Raw genomic sequence first — 20882 nt, 5'->3', positions numbered from 1 at the left:
TAATGCCTGGCATATAGGAAACATTTCACAACTAGCATCTATTTATTGTTGGTATTTTCACTAACCACACATGAGAAAATTTAGGAGCTTTACCTTAGGTGGGAGGCTGTAATATTTACTAGAAATAAACCCACCATATATAGCCAATAGCAGATTTTTTGTGGTAAAAGTCAGCAAATCAATCCCACTATCAAATGTGCCCTACTATGTCTCATTTTAATTAATCTCACTGTCATTCTAGAAATCATGTCAGCAAGTTTTTAGCTAGTTTCTCCTGAAAAGAGCACCAAAGCAACATGAGACATGCCAACCCTCATTTCAGAGAACCCAAGTAAAATTAAAAATCAGCTATTTACGTCCCAAGTACCTAAAAACCTTTAAAATATATAAAAGATCACTGAGGACATTACATTGATAATGACTGCAGTCAACCCCTTTACAATGAATTCATGAGCACACACAAAAAAAATATCAATGTTCGAGCAAAAACAACAATATGAATATCACAAATTAGTGGGTTTATCATAGGTGGAATCTGGCAGATACTTTTAATAAAAGGTCATTCTTATCAAGGAAAATGGATATCCACATTTATAACTCTGAAAAACCCGAATCACATGCAATTAGAATATGCAAGCTGAACCACTAGGGGGCACATTAACACTATGAAACCATTAACCAGGATTTCAGACTATTGCAGAAAATACTCATTGGTTGTGATGTATCAACAGGAATGGCTGAGCTTAATACTACATCAGTTGCTAAATTCAAACCTTTTGGCATGATACGTGGTACAACTAGACATGTTCAAAAAGGCATTAAGTTATGTTTGAGCCTTTCTATTTTCTTATTAGAGTAGGAGTAATTATAAATAGGAGATATAGTCACTCAGTCATGTCCGACTCTTTGCAATCCCATGGGCCGTAGCTTGCCAGGCTCCCCAGTCCATGGAATTCTCCAGGCAAGGATACTGGAGTGGGTTGCCGTTTCCTTCTCTAGGGGATCTTCCCGACCCAGGGATCAAACCCAGGTCTCCTGCATTGCAGGAAGATTCTTTACCGTCTGAGTCACCAGGGAAGCCTCCGTTGTAAATAGTGTTTATATCTCTTTTTATTTTTTCAGTCCCCTCTGAACGTCACTGAAACTCCAATCCTTCCCATCAGTGTCATTCTAGCACAGATCCTCAGATCTCAACCTCCTCCATCCACATCAGTTCAGTTCAGTCGCTCAGTCATGTCTGACTCTTTGCGACCCCATGAACCATAGCACGCCAAGCCTCCCTGTCCATCACCTATCCCCAAATAAGACACGGGTCATCTTTCTGGTGCCATTTAATGGTCTCCCAATCTGCCAGATCCTTTAAATATTTGGCAATAAGGGCAAAAAGTAAGAAAACATGCAAAATGTCATCACTCCCCAAAAGGAACGAACTTAGAAACATGAGATTGGAAACACTCCACAAGTAAGCACTGAATTCTCAGAATAGAAAATTTTAAATGAGCCTCAAAAGAAAGTTACAGTATATTCTGCCAGAGAAAGAAGACTTCTAAATATAACAAAAGGAAAGAGGATAGTCTGGCCTAAATTAATGTGGATTTGCTCGTTAATGCCTGCCTTCTGAATAAAAACTGAAGTGTTATGAAAGCAAAGGCCTTATTAGTCTCGTCATTTTCGATTCCAGCACTTAGAAGACGGAAGGGAAAGAATAAATATTTGTAAGATTAATGTCTGTCCAGAAGGTGCTCACTGGAGATCAAATTAAACAGGATAAAGCTCAACCCGTGGGGACAACGAGACTTGAGCTGAGGTGAAGGACAAGCAGGATTTGATACCTGGAGTGGAAAGAGCGGGTCTTCTCAGTAAAAGGATAATTTCACACAGAGGCGGAAGGCATGCACAGGAAACATCTGGGAAGTAGGCTGGCTGGAAAGGAGGCTGTGTAGGGAGTAACTAGGAAATAAGGCTGCTTGAGAGACAGATGGTTCAAAAGTGAGGAAAGAGTGAGGAAAAACAGAACAAAACAACCTGTGACCCCATCTCAGCCCCTCAACAAAACTGTGTGTCTTCTGGAAATCAGCCACAATAATCCATGACTCAGTTGTCTCACAGAGAAATAAAAACACCTCCCTCACAGGCCAGCTCTGAGTGCTCAGGATTTGGAAAGGATGTGTGTGGTTTATATCAAGCACTCAAAACTTTTCCTTGTACTTTTCATGTTGTGCATTATTTATCCTTAGTTCCTAAAACAGTGCCTGGCACAGTATACAGTCAATAAATATGTGTTGAATTAATAAATAAATAAGATGTAAAAAGATTATAGGTAGAATTAAAGGTAAATCAATTTGGGCCTAGTATTTAAGGCCATGATAACCAACAAGGACCTAGTATACTGCACAGGGAACTATACTCAATATTTTGTAGTAACCTAAAAGGGAAAAGAACATGAAAAGGGATATATAGAGAGAGACAGATATGTACATATATATATATATAGAGAGAGAGACAGATATATATATATATATATATATATATATGTACACATATATGTGTATATATATATATATGTACACATATATGTGTATATATATAACTGAATCAATGTGCTATATACTTGAAACTAACTTGAACTTTAACATTGTAAATCAGCTATGCGTGTGTGCATGCTGTCATTTCAGTTGTATCTGACTGTTCAGTCTCTTGGACTGTAGCCCACCAGGCTCCTCTGTCCATGGACTTCTCCAGCAAGAATACTGGAGTGGGTAGCCATTCCTTTCTCTAGGGAAATCAGCTATACTTCAATTTAAAAACAAAGAAATGTCTAGAGATATCACACTTTTAAAAGGCTATGATATATAATAATTTCTAAATTATTTTGTAAAAGATAAAAACTTTAACTTGTACCTAAATACTCTTAACATGATGAGGAAATATCAACAAATAAAGAAGTAGATACAAATACTTATGGATATATGTTTTTCCTCATTTTGAGTGAAAAGTGAAAGTTGCTCAGTTGTGTCCAACTCTTTGTGACCCCATGGACTATATAGTCCATGGAATTCTCCAGGCAAGAATATTGGAGTGGGTAGCCTTTCCCTTCTCCAGGGGATCTTCCCAACCCAGGGATCGAACCCAGGTCTCCTGCATTGCAGGCGGATTCTTTACCAGCTGAGTCACCAGGGAAGCCCTTTCTTCATTTTAGTTAACACCTAATATTGAATACTTTATAGGATCATTGGAGAAAGGATTTTAAAAGCTCATGATTACGCAGCATTGGTGTATTATTGAATAAACTGTCACTGTTTTTATAGCATGCCTGCTAAGTTAATACATTGAATGAGTGAGACTGTGTAACAGTAATTTTCCTGGGATAATTGAATCATCAAGTTCCTGGAAAAGAAACCTTGGAAGGTGTGTTACCTCCAGATCAAGGTGGCAGTTTATGGGTAGAGCATGTAACCACGTTACCTGGTCAGCATGCATTTCATGGAGTTACTCCAGGGTCAGGCATCTGCCTCCAGAGGCCTGTATCCTGACACTCTCTACCCCCTCCTCCTATCACATTAAACTCTTCAACAGTTTCAGCCAGTAAGTCGATGACATTTTCTAAATAATTCATGGACATTTTATTACATATTTACTTTGGTACTGGCCATTGTGATCAGTATCTCTGGAGGATACAAGGTAAATAAGGCAAGCCATTGCTTTTAAAAGGTTTAAATTTATAATTAAAAGCAGAAGATACATATAAACACGGATAAAAATTAACATCCTTATCAATATTACACATTTCAGTTTATTGAGTGTCTCATACATGCCAAGCTCTTAAATTATATTCCTTTACTTAATCCTCATCCCGATCTTGTAAAATATATATCACTGCTTCCATTTACAAATGAGGAAAGTAAAGTTTGGAAAAGTTAACCAACATGCCCAAGGTCACACAGCAAAAATTTGAGCACCAAATTTGGTCTGACTCCAAAGCCTCTGCATTTTCCACATACCACCTGTGTACCAGTGTAAGTCACTATATGTTAGGTTTCCTTAAAAAAAGACAGACAAAAAGACAAAAAAAAATTGATATGCTGCCACTGTAAAAGCACTTGAGCAATGTTCAGTGAGAAAGAATTTGGGAGGACTGAGTAAGTGCAGAAACCCGACGCTGATGAGAAACCCAGCCTGCTGTCACAAAGTGAAAAGAAACAGAAGCTTCTTAAGATGAGCTGGAATTCAGCTTCAGTGAAGCAGGCCCACTGAGATCTCTGGAAAATGAAGCAACGAAGCACATAGCTTTCAGAGACAGGTTGGTCTTTTCAGAGTCAAGGTTTAAGTCGGAATGTGAATCGAAGATGAAAATTCGCCTTAAGTCACAGTGGTGGTGGCCACAAAGTTGAAAACTGCCTCCACGGGACGGGCAGCCAGACGTCTGTGCGTGAGAAGAGTTTATATACACAGTGTCCACAGCTGGTGAGCAACTCTGCCAGTCTATGGCAAGTAAGCATGTGCTGTGATGCTGTTGTATGAATTACTCACTTACTCTCGTCAAATGGTGTTGGGAGCGAGTGACTTAGCTCATGACTGAGCCTAATGACCTAGCAGCCTAGCTCAGAGTTCGGCTCTTCTTTATTTCTCATCACTTATCAAGAAGCTTTGATTCTGATAAAATATATCTTCCTGGTTAAAGGAGTGGGCATCATCAAAGGAGAGGTAAATGTCAGTGAAAACTGGAAGTTTTACCTGGGTATGAGGCACACACACACATATACACACCCAAGAAAAATCTCAGTGGCCATATAATTTAAGAGGGAAGCCTAAATTCATTCCTTCAAAAATATATGCATTTACTGCCCAGGCTGCTATTACCTGTACTGACTTGTTTATATTCTTACTTCTCACCATTCGCAAAGGTCTTGACATAGATCCATCATGGTGCAGGATATAGACACACATAGGTATTCTTCCCAGTTATTAAGCAGCTTCGGCTTGCAGGGAACTGTTTGTTCATCCATCACCTGATTGAAAATTCACTACTGCCACCATGATAGGTACTGTTACACTTGTTTCAGAGATGAGGAAATTGAGGCTCAAAAAGTTTAAGTAGCATATTCAAAGTCATAAAAATAGCCCATCTAAGAGCTAAACATGATATAAAGTCCATGACCTTTCTTCTACTTACTGTGTCAGGCAAGTTCTTAGAAGTAATTAAAACCTGCTTAATTGGATGGCTTGTGAAAAATCTGTGTTTGATGAACTCTAAGTCAGGACAGTTATTTTGGGATTCAGTCTGGGTTTGTTTAGGTGTTAACTTTTTCACCTATGTGTCAAACAAAGATGAATTCTTCATACTTTGAAGAATGTTTGTAAAATATATAAATAGAACTATATCATTCCCTAAATAGCTTAGTGAGTTTTATGTAAACCAGAACTGAAAACAATGAGAGAGATGAAGTTGTGTAAATTATATACACATATATGTATATATATGCCATATATATACACATGAATATATACACATACATAGATATACAGATATACTTGTATGTTTGTGTATGTATCCTTTTATTTTCCCAAGTCCAATGGGTATTTATACATTCCTATAATCTATTTTTTAAATCCATTTGAGGACAACTGACCAAGTTTAATACTTTTCATCCCAATGAGAAGACAATATAATTATTTGTTTACTGGCTTCATACTGGAAAAATAGGATTATTACTTTATTAACCCTTAGTTCTTTTTTGTTTTAACAGCATGAGGTTTTATAAAACACAACTCTATTCTGAGAATATCTGTTTGCTCCCTAAAATCGTAGATTAAAATGTTGATTTTCTTTTAATGTTCTTTAAATTTTCACCATCACCACAGAAACAACGTAGCATACAGATTTCAGATTTTCACTGAATAATAAGGTAAAAGAAAAGGAATAAATCTATTTAGAAAATGATATGTACTATAAATGTTGCTACTCATGTTTTACTTGAACTGCCCCATATTATTCACAAATGAACACTAACAAGAAACACTTTGGAGCTGCAGAAACTGACGGTTATTGGGGAAATTTTCATATGTTTAAAAAAATTAAAGATATTGATTAATAAATAAATTATGGCATAACTGTTACAACTGTACACAATTGATCATTACTAGTTTCAGACCAAACTAAACAAACAAGCAAACTAGATGTTTCCAGAATTCTAGTAGATCACAAAAATCTAATGTAATCTCATATGCACAGAAGACTCATTCACACATGGTTCGTTCTTTTACTCCATTCATACAATCTCCAAAAGGACTGGCAAATCGGGTGTGATGCCTTTTCCTCTTCATTTAATTTTTCTTTCTTTTTCTTTTATGTTTTTTTCTAACGTACAAAATCCAAGTAGACTCATGAACTTGGACTTTTACCACTGATCATCATTTGTCAGACACTATGATGTGGAACCACAAGCCAACATGACTCCAATTACACAACAGTGGTCCTAAATGGTGAGTTAGCAGCTAAAGAATTTTACACAGATACAGAATCTTAGCAGCAGATATACTCGTGATAGGAATAACACTGAAGAGAATGACTTGTTTTAATGTTTCTAAAGCAAGGCACACTTGATATCTTCAGGGCTAAACTTGGAGAGACTGCTACTTCAGGAGACATTTCCAAGATCCACAAAAACAAAAAGACATTTAAAAGCATGAGTCTGTTCATTAAAATTCATGCTATTTTTGCAGATTAATCACACTTCTGGTAATACTCACTTCTCTACTCGTATTTCCATTGTATCACTTTTCTTCCCACTTACAGTTTACTTTATCATATGATAAACCTACTAGATACCTCGGGAAAGAAGCTGAGGATTAACTAATCCTTCAAACAATAGCATAAAATGTGGGCTCTGCCAATTTGGAGGTACTGGGTTCCTTATTTGTGAATTTTATGGGGTTCTTCTGGAGATTACTAGAATTCACAGAAATGAAAATGGTACATTTTGGGGTGGTATCATTCATAAAAGTTATTTTTAATGAATTAAAATGAGGTATTGCTATGTTCGTGTGATATGGAAATATTTGACATTGTCAATGATCATAGGAGATACTTACATCAATGTTGTTCAGGGTATTGAAGTACATGAGATCATGCAGCCTTTTAAATGCTTGATTTGGGTATTGAAAGTTGAAGGTTGAAAATGGTGATTCAGGGTCATCAAAAATATCAAAATCAGCTATTTCTTTCTCTTCATTAGTTTCTCTTGGAACACCTAAATATAAGAAGAGTTTCAAATGATGTTATTTCGAAAACCACAAAGTATCTCTAAAGTCTATGGCATAAAACATACAAATAGCCATAAACACAGCCTGGAAGCCCCTTCAGGAGTCATACAATCCTTAGTTCACACTCTGAGGCTTCTGCTCACTTACCCTGGACTTGACCATTTCTGTGTACTCTGACTGGGCACCTTCCAATCGCCAGTACCTGCATCTGTGTGCCTAAGGGCTTTCCGCTGCTCCTGTTCAGTTTCAAAGTCGTGTCTGACTCTTTTGCAGCCCCACCTGGTGGGGACTGCGGCCCACCAGGTGCCTCTGTCCATGGGATTTCCCAGGCAAGCATACTGGAGTGGGTTACCATTTCCTTCTCCAGGGGAGAAGTTGAGATTCCAACTCAGGGATCAAACCTGTGTCTCCAGCTTGGTAGGTGGACTCTTTACCACTGAGCCACCTGGGAAGCCCTGAAGGCTTTCTACCCCTCCCTGTATCTGCTCAAGGCTGTTTTGCTCATTAGCAGCAGGCTAGAAGTTCCAGTCAATAATCCTCTGTCCCAGGAAGCAGTCAACCAAAGACTCTATGGTAGTGGTATATAAATTCCTTGGTTCCCTTACCACCTGCTGTGTGAGTGGAAAGCATGATTTGACTATAGAGTCCATTTCATTTCCTAGAGTTTCCCAGTAGGATCAGGTTCTGCTTGTGGTAGCAGGCTTACTAACACATCTTCTGTTGTCTGCCTTTCTTCCTTTTAGCAGTTCTCAGCTCTCTTACTAAGGTTTCCAACTTCACCCAAATAAATTATTTGCACTTGAACCCTTTGCTTGGAATTTGCTTCTGGTCGAACCCAAACCCAGATATTAATTAATTGTCCTCATGTCACAAGAATCCCCTCCACAACCTGTTTTTGAGAACTAATAGTGATAGAAAATTCAAAATTGTCTATGCTTTAGGTATTTCACTGTTCAATAACTAAAAATTCCAGCTAATTCTTCCTTCTTTGTGTTGAAGTATGACTCAGGAGAACCTCCACCTCTATTGACCTTTTCTCTGACTTCATCCACTATCTAGAAAAAGATCACTTTCCTCCCCATAGTCTCAAATCTTCCATGACTATTTTTTCATCTTTTCTTTAACAGCTACATTTTCTGGTCTGAAAATAATATAACTTTGAGGCATTTAGTATCTTGCCGGTCAATCTCTAGCTCTCCTTCTGTTAATCAGTATCTTCCAGGATATAGAAGAGTCCATAGACTCCTTTGGATGTGGCAAAACAAAATGCCGGTGACTTGAACTTGATTCTCTTTTTCTAAAGGAATGTAACATGGTGACCTGAAATTGTTATCCATATTATACTGCTAGATTTCATGAATTTTTACAGTCAGTTAACATTCCCACAATTTTTTGCACAATTTGTTCTGAAACAAGGCCTCCCTTACGAAGGTAGCAATCAAAATATTTAATAATGCCTATGAAAAGGGCACCAATCCATCATAACAAATATAACCTGAGATTACAGAGTAAAGCCCCAGAGGCTTTATTGAGCTAGTTAATCACCCTTCAGTTTCCGGATTGTGAGGAACTCAGGAGACTCTGGTGAGAAAGAGGGGGAGTGCTTGGGGTCTCAGGATGGCGGCCATTTACCAAGGTGAAGGAAGTGTTCAATGTTGTAACAGCTGGTATGGCAGTGCCAGCATGAACCGCCTTAATGTCTTCTTACGCTTTACCAGCTTTCTGCCTTACAGACTGTAACTCCCGATGTACCTGGAGCCTTGTACTTTCTGAAGCTGATGTTGGCCAGAACAAAGTGAATGATAGTCGGGCAATCTTTCTCGACATCAGGATTCTTGGGTTTAAAAACATAGCATTCCTTCAGTCCTTCTCGATCGAACACGTAAGGATCAATCTTTGGAAAGGGGAGCTTGTTCATTTTAGCCCATTTTTCTGCAAGTAGAAGTTCCTATGGAAGAGAGGGAAAGATCATGTGTTCAGCTGCTCTGCTCATCATTCACTATTCATTAGCTACCTACGATGTGTTAGTATGCTTCTTGCTAGAGATGAGTAACAATCCTGTTCTTAAGAAACTTATCAATCTCAAAAAATAGAAAATTACCCCATAAACAAACTCACGATCATTTTTTTTAGTTCTTTATATATGGCTAGTTCCATAGGAGGCATTGGGAATACTATTAATGAACTGAGCTGACTGAAATTACACTGAGGCAATTGCCAGAGATTCTGGGCAGGCTCTCCCGGTGGCTCAGTGGTAAAGACTCTGCCTGCAAAAAGGAGGCTCAGGGAAGATAGCCGGAGTAAGAAGTGGCAACTCACTCCAGTATTCCTGCCTCGAAATCCCATGAATCGCAAGAGTTGGACACAACTGAGCGACTAAACAACAACAACAATGGGTTCTGGGCATTTACAAGCCACGCGAATGTTTTTTAACCCTTCAAAGTTAAAAAAAATCTGTTGAGGCAGAATGAGGAGCACTCTGTTACTGAATTTTAACCTGCATATTCTCCACAAAACATCTTATGAATGCAAAATCATTTGAGCTGCTCTGAATTAGCTTCTTTTTTCTTGCTTCTTTTTATGAAAAGAAGCTGTTCTGTTGACATGTAACAGGACCAAGAAGTACATGTTTGCTGTTGACTACTGAGGTTTTAGGTTTGTTTTCACATCAAGGATGACTAACACAGGGTAAGCACAAAAAAATAATTAATTCAAACTGGAGAGCATAAATCAATACAGAGGGGTGCAGTGAATAGAGCTTATTTCTATTGAAATGCAGCTTAAAGGCACAGGCGACAAGTAAGAAACAGACCGCGGCAGCGGGGAAAGCACAGACTCTGGGGCCTGACTGCCTGAGTTAAAGTGCACGCGCTGGGACCTTGGGTATGTTCCCTGAGGCCGCTGCCCCCAACACCCTCAAATATAAAATAAAGATGATAATAATACATACCTCATAAGACTGCTATTAGAATTAAATCCATTAACATGAGTGCAGCAGTTAGTAGCATGCCTGACACATATTCCTTTCTCTATGCATGTTGGCCAAATAAAAGTCAGTAAAGAGAGGAAAAGATTTGGAAGGGGGAAAAGTGAAGAAAGAAAAGAAGCAGGAAGAGAGAGAGAGCAACAGTATTAGGGAATCCCTGAAGAGCAGAAGTTTTAGAGAAATGATCACTATCATCTTAAGTTTTTTTTTTAAACTACTCTTGTCATCACATTGATTCCTTCAGTGATAATCATTAGTCGTCAATCTAAGCTCTATGCTAGGAAGTGGGGACATAATGGTGAGTAAAACTCTTGTTCTTACAAGGTGTATGTAGCCTGGTGGATGAGAGACAGTAGTCAAACAACCCTTTAGGTTTAAAACTGTGGCAACTGCCATGAGGAAAGTATTTATTTGCCATGAGATTTTGCAGCATACCTGGACTATTTCCTCACAGTGTATATGAATTTACTCAACATTATGACTGAGCACCTATGTTCCAGCCATAAGAGAGGCACTATCCTTGAATACTTGGACTTTCCTGGTGGCTCAGACGGTAAAGTGTCTGCCTGCAATGCGGGAGACCTGGGTTCAATCCCTGGGTTGGGAAGATCTCCTGGAGAAGGAAATGGCAACCCACTCCAGTATTCTTGCTGGAAAATCCCATGGACAGAAGAGCCTGGAGGGCTGTAGTCCATCAGGTCGCAGAGAGTCAGTCACGACTGAGTGACTGAGCACACACACACACAATCCCAGTTTATCTACATTTCAGCTGTTCTTATTTCTCAGCAACTCATTTGTAAATAAATGAGCTGTAAAATAAAGTTGATACTACTATCTTCCCGAGCTTTGCTGTGAGGATTAAGCAAGATCATGTATTTTTATAAACTCAGTAATTTATATTTAAGAAAACTATTTACTTATTTGTGAGTTTTCCCCCATAAATTATTTTTTAATTGGATGAAAATTGCTTTGCAAAGCTGTGTTAACCTAGTTAAGAAAATAGTTACTTTAAAATAGCACCTTAAATTTAGAAAAAAAATGCTTTTCATTGAGCTTTCACTGTTCCTGATGCTTCTGGAGTGTCGTGAACATTAAGTTGATCGACTCTCTCAATGCCATTTACTGAGAAATAAAAATCTGGGAAAACAGATTTATATTAAAACATTTGTTCCATAAACTGTCAAGCTAAATGTGATTATATTTCACTGAAAATCACATACGTACACAGGGACAGTTGCGTGTTTGAAACTTGAGACACCTTATCTCTAAATCCTTTTTCTTCCTGTTCAGTTGAATTATTCAGCCTGTTATCTCTTGTCCAGCACTGTTCACAGTTATTCATTGATGATTATTCAACATCAAAATAAAACCAAAACTTCACACTGTGGAACTGCATGAGAAAAGGGAAAGAAAGGGCTCTCCAGTGTTTACAAACATGACTCAAGGATATGACCAACGACGTGTGAATGTGTGGAGAAAGAGGAAAAGGGAATTGCGTGAGGTAAAAGACCAATCTATTTTTAGATAGATATTTTATGCAGGAATCAGGAAGTGATGGAAACTTTCCCTTTCCTTATATGAGCCTGATGTGGAAAGGATTAAAACCCGATGACTATAAAGGCAGTGATTACAGGATGGAAAAACCGTCTCCTCTCCGCTGTCTCGTTTCACTGTTCGTAAAGGCTGAGAAACAGTGACACAACTATGAGTGGAACAGACAAGTTTGAAAAGCGTATTTTAAAAGAATGCAGTGAGCAAAAAAATTGCTATTCCACAAATTACAGCAGAACTGAGCTCTAACCATCCATTTCGGTTACTGCTTGACACCTCAGATTTCCACAGACAAATTCATGGTAAATTTACATAGTATTAACTAAACTGATTTTCTGTGAAGATAAAAAGTTGAAAGTATCCTTCAAAGAGATACTTTGTAGGATGTTTATACTCATCCAAGAGTACTAAAACACTTTGAAAGATAGGAAAAACAATCTGCATAATATAAAAATATGTACGAACTATAGTGTGAATGGCATATATATGCCATTTTATTTATTTATACATGTAGATAAATATATACTTTAAATTTATTATATATGTATATATATAATAAATTAGCTTTTCTCCAGAGGAAACGAGGTTTTTTTCTCTATATACCTAGGGCATGTGTTTTCTCATTTTTTAAAATCTATTTTTTAGAATGGCTAGAGGAGTATAACTGTGCAAATAAATTTACAGAATCTAGAAAATTTTTGAAGGAACTAAGGTAAGATACAATGGATAGAAACAACAATTTAGAATTCATTATTTTGTGGTTATGATCATTCTCACTTTCAAAGAAAGGGCTAGGATCCCAGAGCTTTACAATGCAATAGGCACAAAAATAATTTTCTATATCTAACAGTGTACAGAGTACTTTACATTTCTCCTTAGTTTTTCTTCACTGAGAGGTTACTATACATTCACAAAAATATGCAAGGAGAAATTAATGTTGGGTATATTTCCTCACGACAAGGCCTCTAATCCTCCATGACCAAACAGGTGTAGTGGGTCGAATGGTGGCCCTCCAAAGATAAGTCTCTGCCCTAACCCCCCAGGACCTGTGAATGCAAGGCTTCTCATTAGGAGAAGCGGTTTTTACAAGTGTAATTAAGTTAAGGGTCTGAAGATGAGATCATTGTGGATTAGCTGGGTGGGCCATAAAATCCAGTGATGAATGTTCTTATGAAAACGCACAAACACAGAGGAGGCCATAGGAAGACGGAGGCTGAGATTGGAGTGATGTAGCCACAGGTCAAGGAAAGCCTGGAACCACTGGAAACTGGAAAAGACAAGGAAGAATTCTCCTGTAGAGCTTTTGGAGGGAGTGTGGCCCTGAAGACACCTTGATCTTGATTTCTGGTCTCCAGAACTGTGAGATATGAATACATTTCTGTTGTTTGTGGCAGTTTTGCTGCTATAACCCCAGAAAACAGACTTAAGCAGGAAGCCTATAAAGGCTACGCTCAGTAACATGCACTTCCCTTCATCAGCCCTGTTGGACTGATGCCCAACAGAGCTAACACTTGGACTGGTTTGGCCCTGGTGGTTTAACCCAACTTAACAATCTAAGTACAACGTATACAGAAGTTCTAAACCAAGGAGCATGCCATAATGTCAACAAATAAATCAGGTTAGTGTTGAAAAACACAGATTCTTTTTTGTATTATTTGTGGTGGTGGTTTAATCACTAAATTGTGTCTGACTCTTGTGACCCCATGGACTGTAGCCCAAAGGGCTCTTCTGTCAATGGGATTTTCCAGGCAAGAGTACTGGAGTAGATTGCAATTCCCTTCTTCGGGAAATCTTCCCAATCCAGGGTTCAAAAAACCCAGGTCTCCTGCATTGCAGATGGATTCTTTTGGAATAAAGGAAGCCCCTTTTTGTGGGTAAATGAAATTTTGACCTTGATAAAGTTAATTTAGATACATTACTTCTATAATTTGTAAAGACTAGCTACTTTCAAATTTCCTTTTAATTCTCTTGTCCTTTCCCCCTTCCCTCATTGCTTCCTTCTCTCCTTTTCTCCTTCTTTCTTTCTTTCCTTTTATTTTTAAGAGGATGAACTCATTGTTCCGGCTTCCAGCCACTAAGCATTTAAAAGGACACTGAAAAACAGCTAGATTCATGTCCAATATATGGCAGCATAATATAAAGTAACATAGTTTATGGCATAACAATCCAAATCCATTACTCTACATAAAACTTTATAAGCTAAAGGAAAACACCTACAATGGTAAACTCTGAACTTCCCTGTATTCCTTGCTTATCCCTCAAAACATCCAAAGCTTTTTTCCCCTACCTTAAATTCAACCTACTTATTTTGCAGACTTGACTATGAAGGTACTGGCTTATTTTTATGACCAATATGAAGAATAAATCTTATTAAAATTTATCTTGGATGAACCCTACAGGTAAACTAAATTTGTATCACATATATCTAAGTTATTAAATGGTAACAAAAAAACTTGATAAATTGAAACCCAAAATTATTTTTTCTTAAATCAATTAATAACACTATTTAGAGTTATGAGGTTCTGTATATTTGGACTATTATTAGAGTGTGTAGCCACTAATCTACAAAAAACAAAATCCTTCATTATCACTGACATTGACGTCATGAACTTTCTAGGCTAATTATAAAGTAGATATAATATGAACTGTGTTGCCTTTATCAAAGGCATGATATCCATCATTCTATATCTCCCTGACAAAATCTGAGATTTAACTATATTTATGAAATGCCTAAGAAACATAGTTACTGGCTGTAAATATTTGCTCAGGATTTATGCTCTACTCCTTAACTTCAAATGGTATCCAATTTCAGTCTCACAAATAGAACATTTGTTGGTGTCATTGCTGTTTAGTCATTAGCTGTGTCTGACTCTTTGTAGCCCCATGGACTGTAGCCCACCAGGCTCCTCTGTCCATCAGATTTTCCAGGCAAGAACGCTGCCGTGAGTTGCCATTTCCTTCTTCAAGGGATCTTCCCGACCTAGGGACTGAACTCACATCTCCTTCACTGGCAGGCAGATTCCACTGAGCCACCAGACAAACCACCCAAATAGAAAATTATTCATTATTTAATCACCTTAAAAAATCATATCGCATATATCCAGGTATTGCATTGGAACTTCCCTGCTATCAAAAACTTCTATGTACAATTCAATTTTTATGGCTCAGGAGTAAAGAATTTTCCTGCAGTGGAGGAGACACAGGATACCTGAGTTCAGTCCTCGGGTTGGGAAGATCCCTGGAAGAGGGCATGGCAACCCACTCCAATATTCTTGCCTGGAGAATCCCATGAACAGAGGAGTCTGGAAGCCTAGTCCATGGGGTCACAAAGAGTCGGATATGACTGAAGTAACTTGGTATGTAGTATACCTATAATAAGTATTCCACTTTAGTATGAATAGTATTTTTAAAATATTTTTATTAATTTAAAAATTATATCTGAGGAATCTTTTAAATCTATATTGAAATGCATATTATTATAATGACAATCTATATAACAATACTCATAAGTTTAAAAAATCATTTTCAATATTCCAAGTGAGACTGAAAATTTCATTTCACTCACTTTGAATTTTCTGAAGTCCATTTTTAGAGGAAAATGTATCATATATAACATATTACAATTTCTTTTATATTAAGTCTCTGAAAATACAGTTCACTATTTCCAGAATGATAGGCTTCATGCTACACCAAACCAATAGTTAAAGGATATATTCACAAAGGAGGAAGAGCGTAAGGTGTAAGGAATTGATAAAATAATTCTAAAGCACATCTATGAGCATAAACAGCTGTAATATTTTTCCATGCCAGTAAAGCCATGTAAAACAAGGATTTGCCTGTACAATCTAATACAGTAATATAAACTGGTGCAGCTTTTTTGGGAAAGTGATCTGGAAATGCTTATTAAAAAATCTTAACATATACATCTCTAAGAATCTAAGTAAGGGAATAATAAAAAGTGTGATTAAAGATTCATGTGCAAAGATGACAATTAGAAGAAAGAATTGACAAGATAGCAATAATCTAAAAGTTGAAAACAGAGCACTGATAATAAATTCTTGCTTATTCATATACAGAGATATCATTTTGTGTTTAAAATTATGTTCTAAAAATACTGAATGGCATAGGAAAATGCTTACAATGTAACTTTAAGAAGAAAGAAGCAGATTGCAAAAATATATGACCCTGGTGTTGATACACACACATATGCACATATGTATGCACAAATGCAATGAAGAGAGAAGAAAATAAAAACAAAATATCAGCAGCTATTGTATATGAATAGCAGAAGCACTTGGTGTATTTTTATGAGTATGCTTTTTAATCAGAAATAGTGAATCAAAGTATGTTTAAAAACTACAATAAAGTACAATGGCCCTTTTCAGAGGTACAAAGTAAAATTCTAAAACCTTCTAATATAAGTTCATTAAGGTAGTGGAGCTCTGATTCATGTATAAAATGATGACTTTGACATTTTACACTTCCACTGGTGAACTGAATAATCAGGTTCTTCCACCTCCAGAATGAGCTCCTAAATTATCACAGTGGAGTCATGCACTGAAACTCACTTCCCCATTGCTGCTCATCCATCACCAAATCCTGCTCTTGGTTTTCACAGTCACCCTTCCTGGTGCATACTTCACTGTCCTACACTTACATTACAGTAAATCCCTCTTAATTTTAACCTTTTGTTCTCCATCCTCCAATTCATCCTATTTTCTGTTATCAGATTAATCATTCTAAAATTCCAATTTCATGAAGTCATTTGTCTGCTGGAAATCCTTCACTGATTTTCCATTAGCTTTCATACAACCATAAATTCTTCTTTACAGCCCTCCTAATGGGAGTGTAAAATTTATCACTTTAATCAGATCACTCCTCAGATGTGCTTATTGCCATTTCTGTACCATTTTCATCCTATTTCACTTATTTCCCTGCTTATCTACTCCAGAACACACCAATCTATTTTTGAATGGATCTCCTATAACACGCATAGTTGTTGTTGTTGTTTAATTACTAAGTCAGGTTCAACTCTTTTGTGATGTCATGGACTGTAGCCCACCAGGCTCCTCTGTCCATGGGATTTTCCAGGCAAGAACACTAGAGTGGGTTGCCATTTCCTTCTCCAGGGGATCTTACTGAGTTAGATTCTTCCTGAACCATTGGCAGGTGGATTCTTTACCACTGAGCCACCAAGGAAGCCCAGTATACATAGTTGTATAAGTCTACATAATATACATAGTTACATAAACCCAAATAACTACTTAACAAGAAAATTTCTCAATTTCCTTCCAAATGACTTGGGTTTAGAAGTCTCCCCACCTGCCAAAAGCTAAAATGTTTTAGACATCAAGGACCACGTTTTACCACTAACCACTGCACACAGCACAGAAAAAAGAATATACATAGTATATATAAAGCCAGGTAGCCAGTGAAGTGAAAAGAGCGTTAGAGTCTCATCCTGGATCCTTGGAACCTGGTCCACTTTGACCATTACTTACCTACTATTTCCCCAGCCAGATCCTGGGCTATGTTCTTTTTTTTTTTTTTTTTTTTGAGGTGGACCGTTTTTAAAGTCTTTGTTGAACTTGTTACAATATTGCTTCTGTTTTATGTTTGGTTTTTGGCCTGAGGCATGCGGGATCTTAGTTCCCCAACTAGGGATGGAACCCATGCCCCATGCATTAGAAGGCAAAGTCTTAATCACTGGACCCCTGGGGAAGTCCCCTGGGCTATGTTCTTTTCACCCATTGTTGTTGTTTAGTCACTTAGTCATATCCAACTCTTGTATGACCACCATGGACTGCAGCCTGCCGAGTTCCTCTGTCCATGGGATTTTCCAAGCAAGAATACTGGAATGGGTTGCCATTTCCTACTGCAGGCGAATCTTCCCAACCCAGGGAGTAAACCCATGTCTCCTGCATTTCAAGCAGATTCTTAACGGCTTAATGGGAAGAACTTTCACCCATTATCTTATTTAATTTCTTGGCGTGATGAGGTTTCTTGTCTCATCAATCCTTGTTTCCTTCTCTGAATACTACTAACTACATCAAAAAGGTGAAATATGAAAGCACTTTTAAAATAAGAAGGTTATATATGTTAAAGAGTTATTATAACCATTATTGGGTCTTGAGAACATTTTAATTACGTACAATAGAAATGAAAACAAGTCCAAAGACCTGGGTCCTTATCACCAACTCTTCGTAGTTGGGAGATTGTGAAATGTTTCACTTAATCTCTATGAGTACCTGTTTCTTAATCTATGAAACAGAGATAGCAGCTTCATCTCTATTATAACATTTCATTCACTTACCCATAAAACATATCCTACATACCATAATTTGGGCTAGCACTTATAAAGCAATTAGAGTCAAATGATTAAAACAAAACACAAACACACACACACACAAGTTAATGTTCTAGTCTCAAGGAGTTCACAGAGAGTGGAAGCAATATGTATGCAAACAAATATAGACAGTACAATATGAAACTTGCTATGTTAGGAGAATTTACTAAGTCTCTCGTACTAAAACTATACTTGTGGAGGTCAAGAAAAGTAATACTTGAGCTATACTGAAAGGAAGTTTGAAGTCAAGGTGACAAACAACATTCATGTCTCACTTAGATGCTTCCCAGCAATTTTTCCACATGACCCTAGTTAGAAATTTTCCTTGTTTCTTCAGACAGGCAGACTTGCTATCCTTGTAGCCCTGGTCTACCTCCTCTCTACTCAAAAGATAGTGCTGACAACAAATTCTTCTAAGAGTTAGAAGTCATCGCGTGAGTGCTTTTCCATCTTCCCATCTCTGTGCCTACAGCTAACCTCCAATCCACACACAATACCCCCCTTCTCTCTTGTCCCAATATGGATGTATCTAGACTCCTCTCCATCGGTGTTTTTGTATCTCCCTTCCACTCCCCACCTCTATAATCTCCCAGGGATGTGATGCTATTGTATACGTCATCTCTCCTTCTTCCACAACATTGCTTCATTCACAAGTCCTAGACATCAAAACAGTTAAACACACTCAAGGATTTCCAACCTCCCCCTCCACACACATGTGATTTTCCTATTCCCCACATCCTCCTGCAGATATAGTCCATTTCCTTCTCCCTGGAATGGTTTATAGGATTGTCTCCATTTTCTTAACTTCCTCTTAACCTTCAAATCACTGCAGTGTGACATCTGCCCTCTCAGCCCTATTGAAACTGCTCTCATCCACTTAACCAAAGACACCTTGTTGTTAAATATCTTCAGTTAGTTTTATAACACTGTATACTTCCTTCGTTTTGGTCCTTTTCCCCAGATACTGCTGCTGAATCATCAAGATACTATTTCATGTCCTCTTCTCTCCTCATGAGTATACATTCCCCATGCATAGCTTTGAAAAGTGAGAGTAAAAGTCATTTAGTCGTGTCTGACTCTACAGTCTATGGAATTCTCCAGGCCAGAATACTGGAGTGGGGAGCCTTTCCCTTCTCCAGTGGGTCTTTCAAGCCCAGGGATTGAACCCAGGTATCCCGCATTGCAGGCAGATTCTCTACCAGCTGAGCCACCAGGGAAGCCCAAGAACACTGGAATGGGTAGCCTATCCCTTCTCCAGCAGACCTTCCTGACCCAGGGATGGAACTGGGGTCTCCTGTGTCCCAGGCAGATTCTTTACCAACTGAGCTACCAGGGAAGCCCATGCATGGCTTTACTTGGCTTTACTTATGTTTTACCTGCTAATTCTCAAATTTCAGCCTAATTTGCTTCCTGAACTTCAGATATATTGCACTGTTCTTATCCTGCTCAGGACTACGAACTTGAATGAAGCTTGGGAAATCAAATAAAGGCTTTGTTAAGTGGAAAAGTGATTGAATCACATCTGTGTTTTAGAAATATTACTCCTAAAAATGTAGAAAATAGGCTAACCGGATAAGAAATCAGAGTCCAGAAGACTAAAATGGCTATAAGACATGCAAAAGAATGTGGCAGACAATGGATGCGATATAAATTCTCCTTACCTTGAACGGAGGGCTGGAGTCACTTGGTCTTGCAGAAAAGTCAAAGGAGATGATGAGATCAACTCCCCTCTGAGGTCTCAGGATCAAGGGGTATGGAAGGTTAAATGTGAGGCCACTGTCCACCACGTGAATCTTTTTACTTTTGACATCCAAAGGCTCATATATCTGCTCAAATTCATCAGGATCTTTAAAAAGGAAAGGAACAAACAGAATGGATTAAATGATCACTTAGCATTATTTAGAATTTAAAACTATTTGTTATGTAAATATGTGAGAAGAATTCCATATGGCTAGGCCCTCAGGCCTTGGAGACTCTTCATCTGTAATATCAGAGTAAAAGAATCTATCAATAAGAGTGCTGTGAGGAATTTCTCTAAGATTTTTTTTTTATGTGGACCATTTTAAAAATCTTTTTTGAATTTGTTATAATATCGCTTCTGTTTTAAGTTTCGGTTTTTTGGTCATGAGACATGTGGGATCTTAATTCCTAGACCAGGGATCAAACCCGCGCCCCCTGGGTCTTAACCACGACTACCAGGGAAGCCTCTGCTGTGAGAATTAAGTGGGACAAAACATTGAAAATGCAAGCAAGGCCCAGGCCCTAGGAGTAAGTTTAAGTTGTATACCATGAGCCCTGTCCTAGGATTACTTCCATTACATAGGTCTTTACTGGTTTACAAACACTTCCTCAGGCATCATCTTGTTTAAGACTTAGAACAGACATGTGAGATAGAGCATACTATAAATGGATGAAATAGAGATGAAATTCATCTCTAAAGCAGCCTAACTAGGGAGTGGCAGAGTCTGAAGGATCCCACAAGCATCTCTCTAGGATATGGAAGTCCAGGAGAATAGTCCAGTCAATTGAGCAAACACACATTGTCTGCTACTCCTTAGGCACTACTTAAGTGCTGAACAAGTGATGCAAACTCTGCTCCAATACAGCACACTGCTGGTAAGTCAGTAAACAAATATATTAAAAGATGGTTCAGGCACTGATAAAAGGAATGAAAAAAATAATAGAGGGTAATAGGATCGGCGGGGGGTGGGCGGGTGCTTCTCTGGTGACTCATTG

The 20882-nt window shown here is 38.0% G+C and overlaps 1 protein-coding gene across 2 annotated transcripts in view; it reads right to left on the bottom strand.

Annotated features, from left to right (window-relative positions):
* The window catches only part of PLA2G4A (phospholipase A2 group IVA), a 162769-nt gene that overhangs the window by 1495 nt on the left and 140392 nt on the right, over positions 1-20882 (bottom strand). For both annotated transcript variants that reach the window (XM_061160947.1, XM_061160948.1), the window contains 3 exons: positions 19808-19992; positions 9016-9211; positions 7093-7250 (listed from right to left, as the gene is read on the bottom strand). In XM_061160947.1, coding sequence (XP_061016930.1) covers positions 7093-7250; positions 9016-9211; positions 19808-19992 — 539 coding nt within the window. The remainder of the gene's footprint in view (positions 1-7092; positions 7251-9015; positions 9212-19807; positions 19993-20882) is intronic.

Source organism: Dama dama, chromosome 14 (assembly GCF_033118175.1).
Source record: "Dama dama isolate Ldn47 chromosome 14, ASM3311817v1, whole genome shotgun sequence".
Classification (NCBI taxonomy): Eukaryota; Metazoa; Chordata; class Mammalia; order Artiodactyla; family Cervidae; genus Dama; species Dama dama.
The sequence above is the reverse complement of the archived record's forward strand: the minus strand, read 5'-3'. Positions and strand labels throughout refer to the sequence as shown.